The sequence below is a fragment of the Oncorhynchus masou genome, chromosome 22 (assembly GCF_036934945.1).
Source record: "Oncorhynchus masou masou isolate Uvic2021 chromosome 22, UVic_Omas_1.1, whole genome shotgun sequence".
Lineage (NCBI taxonomy): Eukaryota > Metazoa > Chordata > Actinopteri > Salmoniformes > Salmonidae > Oncorhynchus > Oncorhynchus masou.
In genome coordinates, this window is record NC_088233.1 from 34004816 (window position 1) to 34020301 (window position 15486).

The 15486-nt window shown below is 41.4% G+C and overlaps 1 protein-coding gene across 6 annotated transcripts in view; it reads right to left on the reverse strand.

The window, feature by feature from the left end:
- Window positions 1-1388: 1388 nt before the first annotated feature.
- Window positions 1389-15486, reverse strand: part of LOC135509364 (myocyte-specific enhancer factor 2A-like) — a 97487-nt gene continuing 83389 nt past the window's right edge. For all 6 annotated transcript variants that reach the window (XM_064929969.1, XM_064929968.1, XM_064929970.1 and 3 more), the window contains 4 exons: window positions 10315-10499; window positions 2918-3041; window positions 2644-2767; window positions 1389-2451 (listed from right to left, as the gene is read on the reverse strand). In XM_064929969.1, the coding sequence (XP_064786041.1) occupies window positions 2094-2451; window positions 2644-2767; window positions 2918-3041; window positions 10315-10499 (791 nt within the window). In that variant the 3' untranslated portion in view covers window positions 1389-2093. The remainder of the gene's footprint in view (window positions 2452-2643; window positions 2768-2917; window positions 3042-10314; window positions 10500-15486) is intronic.

A 15486-nucleotide genomic window follows, 5' to 3' on the forward strand; every position in this document is an offset into this window, starting at 1 on the left:
GACATGTTATTAACTAATGATTTTTAAGCCTTGAGACAATTGAGACATGGATTGTGTATCATTGCCATTCAGCGGGTGAATGGGTAAGACAAAAGATTTAAGTGCCTTTAAACGGGGTATGGTAGTATGTGCCAGGCGCACCGGTTTGTGTCAAGAACTGCAACTCTGCTGGGTTTTTCACGCTCAACAGTTTTCTGTGTGTATCAAGAATGGTCCACCACTCAAAGGACATCCAGCCAACTTGACACAAATGTGGGAAGCATTGGAGTCAACATGGGCCAGCATCCCTCTGGAGTCCATGCCCTGACAAATTGAGGCAGTTCTGAGGGCAAATGGGGAGAGGGGGTGCAACTCAACATTATGAAGGTGTTCTTAATGTTTTGTACACTCGGTGTATATTAAAGTGCACTTAATTTAACATAACAGGCTTTTAAAATGCAATATTGGTGCACAATGTCTACTTCAAATATCAAAGTGACGCAAAAGGCACTCTTTTCGTGGAGCGACCCAAATAGGTTTATTGGCATGGTTCATGAAATGGCATGTCTTTCAATTGAGCAAAGCACAATCACAATGGATGGTTTTTCAATGCTGAGATGGGACCTTGGGTTTGAAAGTTGGCAGTGTATTCAGCAGCTACAGGTAAATAGCCTAACCCTAAACCATATTTTCCTCAGCGTTGAGATTATCCTTCACAACATAAGATATAGTGGAACTTTAACCTTACATCACTGTTATTACAATTTCTTAAGGACAGACATTCACCACTATTAAAGGGAAAACAACCCAAAAAACTACTCTCTGGAAAGAAAATCACTGACTATAATGGTAGTAATTCAATTTTGAAGAAAGTACAGTATAATTAACAAAATAGTAAATATTAACCAGTGAATAATCTACTTAATAAGGATCTCGCCCTGTAAACATGGCAGTAATCCACAAAAATATACCTTTTTCTTGAATCTGGTAATGGTACAATACATACGTACTTACACCAAGGTGATATATATATATTAAAGTTGCTATTTACATAACAAAAGAAAGTGTTTGGCTCAAATGTTTAATTTAACAAACAGAACAGCAAGTGTTCATGGCTTGAGATATTGATTCAAGATCTGGCTTGCATGTCTTTATAATGTTTGTAACAAAGCACAGTAAAAACAAAACTAAAATGAACAATTGTTTTTTGAGAGAATTGCTAGGAAAACATAGCTACAAATAACAGAACGAAACGTACAGTACAGCTTTGGCTTACATTACCAATGAATTGTTGGAGCAATGAGAAGATGCCTTGCTATTACCATGTTACCAGTTCAACTGGACAATTTCCCATAATGTTAATGTCCCATATATCAGATTATAAAATGAATGTTATTATTGCAATATACTTTTTCCTATTTATTTTAGAACTAAACACGACTCTGAGCCATGTCCTTCCCATACAGGATAGCTTTTCCTGTCTAAAACCACACAAGGGAAACCTCTTTCAAATGAAAAACAACTCTTTTTAGTCTCTGAGGTCAAAATTGTTTTAAAATTTGATTCCACATCTACTGATTTAATAAATTCATAGAAGAGACAAATTGAGACAAAGTTGTATGAGATTAAAGTCGTATGAGGTTACACCATGTAGTGAAACATGAGCTCTAACAGTGGACGCCACAAGCAGGGGCCCTCGGCCAGCAGGCAACACTCTTGACTTTTTGGATTGTTTGTAACTTGCAACCACAACAGCAAAAACAGCAACTACAAGTGCCAGACTAGACCAGTGACTACAATAATCTAGATTAGTTTTTTTCTTCTTTTTTTTCTTTGAACATCAGACTCCTGCAAACATCTAATTCGCACCCAGTACCTGATAACATCTGTTTGTGTACATAATTCAGTCCAACTACTTGATTGTTTTTCTTATTAATGTGAGACGTATTTAATTTATTTGCCATTCTCCTTCTTACAAAATGAAATGGAGTTAAATAATAATATTATAATGATAACTATAAGGACCTTTCCTACCCCATCCATCTCTCCCCCAAGTCTACCCCCTCCCTCCCTCCGTCTGACTAGCTGGTGACTGGAGGCCTGACTGAGTGACTCTATGTCACCCAGGTGTCCATGCGCATGCGCTTGACAGAGGGGCTCTCCCTGTTGTCCTCGGTTCCGGCCGGGGGTCTGCCTAGCCCCATGGACGAGGAGTGGAAGTCCGGCCGGTGGTCTTCGCGGTCGCTGCCATCGTACGAGCTGCAGGAGGAGCTGAGGCTGTCCACAGGCGAGCGGCCCAGGTCCTGCCGGCTGGACACCTGCTGCTGCTGTTGCTGCTGTTGCTGTTGCTGCTGGGGGAAGCCAGAGGAGGTGACGCGCTCCCGCGGTGGGGAGATGGGCTCTGACTTGATGTTGATGTTCTGGCTGGTGTTGATAGAGAGGTTGGAGCCCTGAGGTAGGTGACCACCACCCCTGTAGAGAGGAACAGCACGGGGTCAGTGGCCATTTGGATAGTAACATAGATCAGGTGCTTGGTTGGAAAATTGACATTTGAAAGAGTCCAAGCTATGTACTTTGAACGTGTATATAATGTGTGCACTGAATATTCTATTAATGTGTGGGTGTCTATGTGTTTGTGTGTGTGTTTGCTAGTGTGTTACTCACACCAAAGAGCTGAGAGCTGCCTGGCCCAGTTGATGTTGTTGCCATGCCGACATGGAGCCCAAAGAGAGCCCTGGAGAGCCGAAGCCCTGTAGGGAGGAGATCTCTGCACTGCTCAGGGAGTACTCTGCAACAACAACAGCACCAGAGAACAGTGAGTTACACACACTCCCTCTCCCACTGCTACTGCAGCGGCACCTCTCACCACAGGAGACCAGACCAATCAGTAACAGCCAGACAGGCAGCGCCGTGGCAGGGGACAGAGGGGTAGACTCACCGGTGTTGTAGCCGGTGGGCATGCCTGAGTAGACCAGGCCTTGGGGGGGCAGACTGGGGGTGGTGACAGACACTACTGGGGTGGCGAGTAGCTGGGACTGGGAGCTGCTTATCCTGTGGGTGTTCTGTAAACAGTACAAAGAAAACAGGTTTAATGAACATAACAACCCTGTAGGGTGCTGTAAAGGCTTACTGTAGTGAACCCAAAGTGCAAGATGGTAAATTGATATAGCTAAAAACATGTTACAGATGTGTTGTGTATAAATTAGCTGCAACGCATTTTTTTTAAAGTCATAATATGATAGGACTATAATAACTTAGCAATGAAAAATGCAATACTACTTCCCACCAAGAGGTAGCACTGTAGCTTCATGTAGCTACAATCCAGATAACGTATTGTGCCATGTTTGTATTATATGATGACTGTTTGACAATATGTGTAATAAGAAAAAAACTATATCCCATAAAGACTTAAAAGACTGTTTTTGTCCAATATTGATCAATTGAATGTTGTTTGTGGGTAAATCTGTAAACAGGTTATCAGAAACAGGAATAACGTTTTGAAATAGAAAACCGTTTTACACAATAGTGGGATTTTGTGCTGACATGCACTCGTTGTTGTATTCAGATTTCCTTACAAGCTAAGGTAAATGCTCTTCAGCACTCAAATTGTTTATGGACTGTGAATAAAGAAAACGGTCAATTCAATGAGTACCAAAGATGTCAAAAAAAAACAACAGATCTCTTACATCTACTGCCAGAAAGAGAGACAGGTCCTTCATTTTTCATAACATATGGTAGCTACTACATATCTCCTAAAAAAACGCAATGCTGGGTGCAGTGGCTGCATGCTGTCCCAAGCACACAGTCACAAAACACAGTGTCTTCATGCAGCAGCAACAGGATCACACAAGCTCTGAGAAGGCCAATCATGGTAGTCACTCATTAGGACCACAAACTTACTGGTCAAATTGTGGGTCATTTATAGATCTATGGATTCTTTAGTCAAATCTTCAGAGAATATAGTATTCTGTTCATTATGTACCCTCTAATATAAACGTTTAATGCTGCACTTGTTTGTTCTGATGTGAAAGTGAGACTATTTTGCTAGCACCTAACAGAGGCAAAATGGCAGAGTTAGCATGAGCTGCAGGGCTGTTTGTGATGTGGTGGGTATTAACATCAAGAGACACCTTTTACTGCATCAATCTAGGAAACACATACAGCATGTCATATCATATGATTACTCTGTGATCTGAGCAGCTCTGGTTGTAATATAGTGCAGTTGAGGGTTTCATTTGAGGCAATATTGCATCATGACAGTTTGATAACTTCCTTGGAAATATCCGCTGCTCATACTCTCTCCAAACAGATGACATCATCCAAAAACAAGCTTCTCTAAGAATGACATAATCCACAATGAAGTAATCTTTATTTGTTTTAATTTTTTTTAAAATCTTTATTTAACTAGGCAAGTCAGTTAAGAACAAATTCTGCCCCTCCCCATGAAGAACAATCCAAGATTTGAAATCTGTTCTTTGGAAATTACTTTGTAATTTTATACATATTACAAAACCTTTTGTTTAAAACAATTATACTGTTGAAGTCAGAAGTTTACATACACTTTAGTCCAATACATTTAAACGCAGTTTTTCACAATTCCTGACATTTAATCCTAGGTTGGGATGGTGTTCTTCAGCTTTCAAGCCTACCCCTTTTTCTTCCAAACATAATGATGGTCATTATGGCCAAACAGTTCTATTTTTGTTTCATCATACCAGAGGACATTTCTCCATAAAGTACGATCTTTGTCCCCATGTGCAGTTGCAAACCGTAGTCTGACTTTTTTATGGTGTGTTTGGAGAAGTGGCTTCTTCCTTGCCGAGCAGCGTTTCAGGTTATGTCGATATAGGACTCGTTTTACTGTGGATATAGATACTTTTGTACCTGTTTCCTCCAGCATCTTCACAAGGTCCCTTGCTGTTGTTCTGGGATTGATTTGCACTTTTCACACCAAAGTACATTCATCTCTAGGAGACAGAACGTGTCTCCTTCCTGAGTGGTATGACGGCTGCGTGGTCCCATGGTGTTCATACTTGCGTGCAATTGTTTGTACAGATGAACGTGGTATCGCTCCCAAGGATGAACCAGACCTGTGGAGGTCTACAATCTTTTTCTGAGGTCTTGGTTGATTTCTTTTTATTTTCCCATGATGTCAAGTAAAGAGGCACTGAGTTTGAAGGTAGGCCTTGAAATACACATCCACAGGTACCTCCAATTGACTCAAATGATGTCAATTAGCCTATCAGAAGCTTCTAAAGCTATGACATCATTTTCTGGAATTTTTCAAGCTGTTTAAAGGCACAGTCAACTTAGTGTTACGTCCGTCGTTAGCAGGAGAGTCCTTCGTTAGAACGAGACCAAGGTGTAGCGTGGTAGGCGTACATTTTACTTTATTTTCAAATGACACCAAAAAACAACAAAATACAAACGGACGTAAAGTTCTGCAGGCTCCACAGCAACTATGCAAAAACAAGATCCCACAAACTAAGGTGGAAAACAGGCTGCCTAAGTATGATTCCCAATCAGAGACAACGATAGACAGCTGCCTCTGATTGGGAACCATACCCGGCCAACAAAGAAATAGAAAACTAGAATGCCCACCCAAATCACACCCTTACCTAACCAAATAGAGAAATAAAAAGGCTCTCTAAGGTCAGGGCGTGACACTTAGTGTATGTAAACTTCTGACCCACTGGAATTGTGATACAGTGAATTATAAGTGAAATAGATCTGTCTGTAAACAATTGTTGGATAAATTACTTGTGTCATGCACAAAGTAGATGTCCAAACTGACTTGTGAAAAAACTATGGTTTGTTAACAAGACATTTGTGGAGTGGTTGAAAAACGAGTTTTAATGACTCCAACCTAAGTGTATGTAAACTTCCGACTTCACCTGTAAGTAACGATGTGTGTCCAAACTACTGTCTTGAAGTAACAAGACGCAGGAGTGATAATGATCTGTCTAATAGTTCTAGTGAATGTGTGCATCGTGTGCTCACTCACAAACAAACAGAGACATTAAAGCATTCCCTGAACAACACATGGGAGTGACGGTGCACAGGGAGTGGCGGTGTTGTGGGGCACAGGACATTAGACAGGTTGAGGCATCTTGCCAGGTTCATAACATGCAGTGAAACACTGACGCTGCTCTTCAATTCTCAATTTAGTCTTTATAAAAAGAAAATCCATTCAATCAAATAAATTCAATAAACTCAAGGTATTCAAATCTACAGTTCAAGAACAGCCTTCACTCCTGAACATGTTATTACTGATCTATTTGCCTCTTGTTGTTGTTACGATGAAATTGAAAGTGTGTTCATTCAGCCATTTGTCTTAAAACTCACCAAATCTATTTCCTCCTCCTCCGACTGCTCTCAACAGAAGAGAAGAAGAGAGGCAGGGTTACAAGAGAAGGTCAGGATGGCTTCTACAGTCACCCCTTTGATGTTGAAAACCAACGTCCTAATTGCCTGATTGTATTCCACGAGTAAAAGTCATCTAGACGTGCCTGCCCTCTAGACTTAAATATTCACTCTGTCCTGTAGACTTAAATATTCACTCTGTCCTCTACTATTCATGTTACCTTGCAAAACCTTCTTTGTCAAATGCAATGTCTTTGTCAAAGGCAATACTGTACAATGCTTTGGATAAAAGTGCCTACTAAATGACCATGTTATAACACTTTAGCTTGGGTTTGTGACAATTTCAGAGTAAGACCTATTGTTTTTGAACCCATAACTATTTGCTACTCAGAAGGTTACTGGTGTAAAACCAAAATGGGTCAACTTTAGAGTCAATTATTAAAGACACTCCAGCAAGAATGGTTTAAGTCAGCAAACACACTTAATGACTTGGACTCACATTGAATAAGTGCTTAACCTCTCATGCATCCATCTAATTACATCATCAATCCTGAGGCTATAGCTTGACTCATTTGGAAGGCTCTCCACTTACTTTAAATAAAACTGAGTTCAAGAAACTAAAACTGACTAGTTAGGTCAACTCAATGCAAACTGTAATGTCATCAAATATTTGTAGCTATCTATAAAGTAGAGTAGTCAATGAGGTACAAGTCAATGTAATACATTGATACCTGCATATTGTGCATTTTTGCTTCACCTAGTAGATTATAGGAGTCTCTGTATGTGAGGCCTACTGTTCTGCTAGACAAGAGGCTAACTGGAAGCCCATCTTCCTTCTTCCCTGTGCTGAGGGACTGACTGTGCCCTGGCCAGGACTGTCTTAATAATACCCACACTCAATCAATAGCGACAGGAAGACACGACAAGGGCGACAAGATATTATCTGGCTCACACTCTGGGCCCCTGATTAAGCCTTCATCCCCACTCTGTCACACTGAGATGTGATTAATTTAATACCATTATGGCCTAATGACAGGCTGTCTGAAGACCTGCCAGCCCACAACGCTGCCTTAACCCATCTGGAACGCTGCGTTTACACTGACAGAGCAGAGCCGAGCAGGCCCTCCCTTTTGTCTCAATACTACTGACACATTCAGGACTTCTAGAATCTCTGTCTGAAACATTGTAATCCTGCTCAATATTTCTAATAACGAACACTAAGGCTGCTTTTAGACAGGCAGCCCAATTATGATCGTTATTTCACTAATTGGTCTTTTGACCAATCAGATCAGCTCTGAAAAAGATCTGATGTGAAAAGATCTGATGTGATTGGTCAAAAGACCAATTAGTGGAAAAAATATCAGAATTGGGCGGCCTGCCTAAACGCAGCCTTAATTGCTTTGTCCTTGTGATGTGTGAATCTCTGTGTTGTGGAAGCTACTTTGAGAAGATAGTTTACCAAGCTACCAATTACTTCACACTGAAAGAAGTTAAGCTACACTAATGCCACCCCTATGGAAAAAAAGTTTAACTAAAGTTACTTTAAAAAAGTATTGTGTAGTTCCAGTAGTTAGCTACACCGCTACATGGTAAAACAGTAATTAACTACTGAAAACACTACCTAGATTTAAATTTCGTTCAACTACCACCAAGCTACTGCAAATGTAGTTAAATGACTATATGTAGTTCACTACTCTCCAACACTGGAAGCTCTGTGGTTTGGTTTGGGAGCTCTACCACTTCCAGATGTTGGCATGGTAACACACATGTTGATCCCTTGCTCCAGGCTGGTAGATGTATCAGGGGTACCCACGCTATGGTAACCCCAGGTATATTTACCATACAAGTGTCTTGGAGGAGGTTGGAAAAAGTCAATGACTGGTTAATGAAACCTTTTCTTCCCATTTAGATTTATGGCCATGGCAGTGTAGTGCAGCCTCAGATGCTCAATGTGGTCAGAGCTCTCTGCACATTCATTATCAGAATTAGAGAGGGCCTCTAATTTCAATATTTATAATTGAGTAACTGTTAAGGCACCTGGGGCCTCATTTATAAACGTTGTGTACGCACAGAATATGCTCCAAAACACGCAAAAGTTGGCATTTATAAAAAAGTAACTTGACTTGAGAATGTGCTTGTCGTCCCGCAATCTTTAGGCCATGCGTAGGACTACACAGTTTCTAGTGGTTGAATTATTGCATCGCATTGCAAGAAGGAAAAACGACCCTATAGTAGCCTTGTGCAAATGGGGAATATACTGTATGATGACACTCTTATTTATAACAAAAATCCGAAGCGCAGCTCAACTTAATGGTAGAACGGACGGCTCACCTTTTCCATTGACATTTGATGCCTGAATACTGTAATGTGAAATTTCTTGAGTAGACAGTATTTCATTTATTTACATCATAACCATTGCAGCATAAATTCCTCGCTTTCTCTGGCCACGATGAGTTCATAATCCCAAAGTGGCCGTACAACAAATGACCATGCGCATCTCTCATATAATTGGGCCTATTAGATAGGCTATTATAATTTCAATCGTTTTTACTCTATCATCCAAAAGGGAGCGCGGTTTATAACTTACAGTAGAATTGAACAGGTGAACAGACAGTTGATCTTCCGCATTGAAATGTGTAGACTACCACTGTAAGTAGGCCTATTGTAGTTTACATTTTTTCCCGAACAGACAATGTTTCAGAATTCACGGGCAGCGCATATTTAGGTTCGGGAAAAAGTACATGCAAAACAGTATTGAATTCAAAGGATCTGTTTACAGGTCCACAACAATTTTCCATTGTTTCAGAAACGGTCAGATACAGCAAATGTCACTGCAAAAGGAAACATTCTGCCAACACCTCCAAAAACATTTGATCACGTTGCCACTGCTATTTCCTTTAGATACTCTCTTGGCCTAATGCCAACACCTCCAAAAACATTTGATCACGTTGCCACTGCTATTTCCTTTAGATACTCTCTTGGCCTAATGCCAACACCTCCAAAAACATTTGATCACGTTGCCACTGCTATTTCCTTTAGATACTCTCTTTGCCTAATTCCAACACCTCCAAAAACATTTGATCACGTTGCCATTGCTATTTCCTTTAGATACTCTCTTGGCCTAATTCCAAAAACATTTGATCACTTTGGCCACTGCTATTTCCTTTAGATATGCCTAATGCCAACACCTCCAAAAACATTTGATCACGTTGCCACTGCTATTTCCTTTAGATACTCTCTTTGCCTAATTCCAACACCTCCAAAAACATTTGATCACGTTGCCATTGCTATTTCCTTTAGATACTCTCTTGGCCTAATTCCAATACTTCCAAAGTATGCAGCAAATAAGGGGGTTATTGTTACCATAAAAGGTTAATAATGGTCATTTTTTAGGCGGCGTTAAAATGCTCGTTCACACCTGCACAGTTTTACGATAGGTCTGATTTACCGTATAGCGGGAAGAGTGTATGTTTGGCATGCGCCAAGTTTAGAAATCACAATATTTTTGTAAAATGTACGCAACGGTTATAAATGTATCTCTGGGCTTCAGAGATACAGTATAGCCTAGCTAACCTCTGTGCTGTTTGTGTTCTTGTCACTGTCCAGAGTCTACCTCCTGTAGGTGATCAAATACAAATGCAGCATGAGAACGAATGCCGCTCACCGATTTCTGTTGATGTTATAAATGAATCTAGGCTGCAAGTAAACCAGGAATGAAGCACGAGGTCCTCAGACAGCACTGATATCCTCAAGCAAGGAGGACCATTTATCCTGCTCCAAAACATTTCCAACATTGCACACTATACCACAATAATACCATCACAATCCTGTGAGGGGGAAAATAAAACTCCCTCTGTTGCACACATGTGAGGTACAAAGAAGCCAAATTTGGTGCAGCCCCGAGGTAGATACACACAGTGTTCTACCAGTCAGCTCATGTGCAGTGAGGAGTGGGGACTGTAGGCTACTCACCAGTGGGGGCATCATGCCTTTGCTGGACGGGGGGATCAGCACTCTCAGGTCTGGCTTGCGGTTGCCCATCCCCATGTTCCCTCCAGGGGGCGGTGGAGACTTGGTGGGCATGACTTTCCCCAGGCCGTTCCCGCTGGTTGCGCCCAGGAGTCCCGGAGAGCCCCTAGGGTTGACAAAGCCGTTCCCTGCAGAGAGAGACAGAGACAGAAGCAGTCATGGGACTGTGAGACACTACAACAACAGTCATCTGCCAAATCTCCAACGCACCATTTCAAAGCTGCATAGCTTGCCACGGCACGCAACGTTAAGTGTTCCCAACCCTCTGGGAAGTTTTAATAGTCTCAGATAATTATCCTGCACATTTACCAAAATAAAACGTCCATTTCAGAATTTATGAGCCTTTCATTCTTGCTGTGAGTGACGATATCAAAGTCAACTCCTTGTATCCTGAGATGAGGAGCAATTCCCTTAACAAATGTACTGTGACTGCTGTTTAAGATGGGAATAGCAATCCATTACAGTTGGGTAAAACTGTTTGCTAAGGATTGTTATGGTACTTTTTTGGTGTGACAATATGAGAATACTATGTCTTGCTACAGTGTGCAAGACTATCTATGTACTCATTGTACTGTATTCGTAGTACTATATACGTATGTGTGGACTGTCATTTCTTCTTTACTCTAATGGTAGATTTACAGAACAATGAGTCATAAGGCTGGTTTACCCCCCACCCAGAGTCACTTCCTGTGGCAACTGTTCTAAAACAAAGTGAAAGCAGGCACAGGGCATTGACACCATCTCAGAGCTGATCAGGAGAAGGACCAGTACAGTACATGTCGCATCAATTACATGCTATGCTATGAAATCAATGTGAGAGTATTTGCAAATGCACTAGCAGTTTATATCTCTTTTTGATGCATTATTCAGTTATAACCATTCTGATGCATCAGAGCATAAAAAAATGGATATCAGAATCTGGAGAATAATGAGAAACAGAGGGATGAAAGAATCAATGCTATCTAGTATTTCATCAACAGATCAGTGTCACACTTCAACAAGTAACTGAGCACTCCATTGTGTTGTATAGAGCCCAGTGAAACACAAGCAGGCTGCAGGATAAGCAGGACCTAGTGACATAATGGAACAATCACCTCTCTGGCTACAGATAAGAACCCCCACAATACACGGCTAAATAAACAGTTATGAGACATACAATGGTATGTCACAGCTGAATCAACAGCATACGCAACGCAAGCTACTATCGCTCCCAGCACTCGCTTTCATCTTATACTGCAGTAAAAACTAAGGTGCACGCATATAATTAGCTATGTAAATTACCCAAACCCTACAAATAGGAGACACTGTTATTGCTTATATTTTTTTTAAATCCAATATTTTAACATAAATATAGGTTAATTGGAGGATGAGTACCATATGGGTCATCAACAGTTGCAAAGATGGTATCTTCACTATCAAAAATGTGATAAATCTGTCTAAATTATAATTCTTTGTTTCTGAGAAAGATTTATTATTTTCTGATCAGACAAAACCCTGGTTGTGTATTTCCACACAGAGGTTTCTTCTCTTCTCGGCTCTGCTCAGAAAAAGTTGTGGGGGTGGGTGGGCAAATCAAGCGAGGCAATATCTGGGCTGGTGTTTGGAGGGGGAGGGTCCTGACTGTAAAAGGTGCAGCAACACAGCTCTGATAATGATCCGAGGCCTATGGTATCATCACAGGGAATCAGTTCAAAATGAAAATCTGTTGTTTCACAAACGTGAATGTGTAGGCATTTCAGACAGCCACTATGGCGTAATGGAGAAAAAACATGCTCCTTGAAGCTGGTTGTACATAGCCTACAGCCAGTTGTGCACAAAAGCAACATGCAGAATTGTAAAAGTACATTTGTGCAGAGCATAATTCCTGAAATTGCTGATTAGCAAAAGACTTAGACGTAATTGAAGCCAGTATCCATTTAAAACAGTCACTAAAACGGGGCACCATTACAAGACAGAACAACTGTTTCTACCTTAAAGTACATTTTAAAACAAGAAAAGTATCACATGCAGAGATCACATGATCACACAAGCCTTTTGGCAGAAACATCTTTGCAGATTTGTTTTCTGTGTGTTATCTGAACCAGTGGTTCTTCTGCCATCAAATCATCAGTGAATGAACCTAGAACATGTAGAATGTTTAGTTTCTGTGTTTGGGTAAATAAATATACTCTTTGTTGTAAATAATTAACACCGCCCACCGTGGGAGCAGGATTACATAAGAGGCTGTATGTACCACTCAAACATTTAGTTTTCATCTGAACGTAAGACAAAATAAACTCTGTTGACTAAATTGTGCTTTCACTAGAATGCATTGAAGAGCAAGTGATGCAGAACTGACCAGACCTGACTGTCATTAGGCAAACACCAGAGGAACTTGAGTCTCAGCGAGGGAAGAGAATATGCATACATGACTGAGAAAAGATTAATGGATGTGAATCAAGAGCCTCTAATAGATTAAGTGGAAAAGAGAGCAAATTCTAATAATAGCGTCCATTAATGAGCCTGGATAGAAACTCTTTAGCGGGTGCTCTGGTATTGTTTTGGCTCAGGAAACCGAGAGCAGGGCCACAGTTTGTGAGACTGCAGTGCAGTGCAGTCACTCACTCACTAGTTAGTTGTTCCAAGAAATCCATATTCCACTTGGAGGGCCCCTTAGTATAAAAACAAATACAGTTTAGAATGCTTTCTTAATGGACAAAACACACACTGGGAACAACGGCTTCCACGGTTCTCAAGAAATAGAGGAATAATATGTTCAGATAGACTCTTTTTGACACACAAACAGCCCTTGCAATCACTCTTTAAGAGCCTGTAACTCTCCAGTATTAATGAAGGAATCTGCACCGCTTGCAGGCATATTGCATAAGAGAGAGAAGAGTCACATCCCCTAACATTCTGACAAGCTCTCATTCTTAATGCTCAACAGAGTGAGAGAGAGAGAGCATGGAAAGAGTGAAACTGTGTGCAAAGCATCTCTCATGCATTGAGGAGTGTGACTGTATCACATAAAGAATTCCACATTGGATTGCTAATTAGGTGTAAAAAATGATATCACAGAGTTGCTTTAATTACATCCATATCATTTATGTTTGAGCAAAGCATAAGAAGTTCATAGCCTTCTCGTGAGCCAAGGTAGGTATTTGAACGAGAGCCAAAACAGATGGCTCATTTTAGACAGAACAATTGAAAAATAATTGCTATCAAAAACTGCTCTCTGAAAATACAGAATTAAAATACAGCTACAACAATTTGCCTGCAAATCCAGAATACTGCATGTGAATATTCTGTGAATATTCTGACCCTCACTAGGCTTAAGTCATGATCACTTAGACCCGGACTACCATGTGGAGCCCACTGTTCTCCACTCTCCTTATTGATCCTGATTCATGTGTGCAGAGCACTTGGGACTGAGCCACTGTGAGAACTCTCCACACTTAGAAAAAAGGGTTCCAAAAGGGTTATTTGGCTATCCCCATAGGAGAACCCTTATAACCCTCTGGAGAAAGGGCTCTACATGGAACCAAAAAGGGTGCTACTTGGAAGCAAATGGGCCATTCTACCTGGAACCAACAAGGTTCTTCAAAGGGTTCTCCAATAGGGACATTCAAATAACTCTTTTAGGCGCCTTTTTTCCCTAAGACTGCAGGAAGAATAGTGGAGCCCTTATATCATCTTAAACACGGGCTTTTGTGCAACTCATGTGCTAAATTAACATCATCCCTCTACAGAGCCTCATTTACCCGAGGTGCCTGTAATGTTCTAGGAGTGAAATGACTGTATGAAAATCTCATTTCTGCTCAACGTAAGATGTGGTGTATTAACAGAAACACACTTTCATGTGTTAGTTTGTCAGCTGCCAAATCCTGTTATGATCTCAGATTGAAACCAGACTCATGTTCATTCTTAATGAACACATATAGTCAACTCATATCACATGTGGTAAAGACCTCCTTCACACTGCTGCAGAAAGGAAACTACGAAAACGGCTCCGAAAAGCTTTCAAGCTACAGTTTATATGCTTCCACAGTGTGGAGGGGAGAAAAGCTAAGGTGCATTGACATGCCATGTCCTGTCCATGGACAAAATGATTCATTTGCACTTTGCCGCTGTACGTCAATATGAAGAAAGAGTTTTCTTTCTGAGGACAAGTGCTGGCATATCAGATGAGATTAGGGTTTGGATCAGTGCTACCATTCCCTAGGCTTAATCAGCGATCCGGAGCATTTCCCAGGACACTCTCCGTGCTTGTAAGCCCCTCTTAGTGGCGATATCAAGACACACCACCGGAGGAGAAAAGAGAGCGAGCAACAAGACAGAACTGGTGCAAAAGGCCTCTCCTCTCCCAATAGCTGCTGCTTGTGAAAAATCAGAGCTATGTAAGGAATGGCCATCTGACAGCAGCACTGGAGAGAGAGAGGTTTCTCTTCCAAGCAGTCTGTCTGCTGTTCTACCCAGTTTGGTACAAACAACAGCTGCAGTCTCCTGCCAGTGTGCCAACGGCTGACACCCCTCCCTTGGCATGGGGGCGGCACAGCACCCCACAACCTTACCGCTTACCCAGCACAGGGACAGGGCTCCGAGCACTGCCAAAGACCAAATACAGACAGACCAAATATTTCACTCAGCCTTGACTGAGAGCATAGAATCACCTCACCAACCACAGACTCAAACTTATACCCAGCATATCTATGCTCACGAAGCAGGACATAATTAAATGCATAATCTATAGCTTTAAATATTGCATCTGTTGATTGCATAATGTATTTTCACTACTATCATAATACTGTATCATATGAGACACAGTGGCCTGTCTGGTAGGTAGAGGGTTAACGTCCACCTGCCTCTGCCTCTCACACAGCACATAGCAGCCATGACAGGCTGTCCGGTCATTGTGTACAGAGGACTTAGAGGGGTGTCATGGCCGGAATACCTCCAGGGTTCTGCTGGCCTAGGCATCTTGCAGGCTCTCTCCAGCCTTATAAGGGCTGCCATGGTACTGGGAAAAACAGATGCACCTGTCAATAGAGGGAAGGAAACTAGAGGGAGGGTCGGGTGGAGGTGTCAGTCTTAAAGGAAACACTGTGTTTATTTACCTTCCAAAGAGAATCTGCCGCC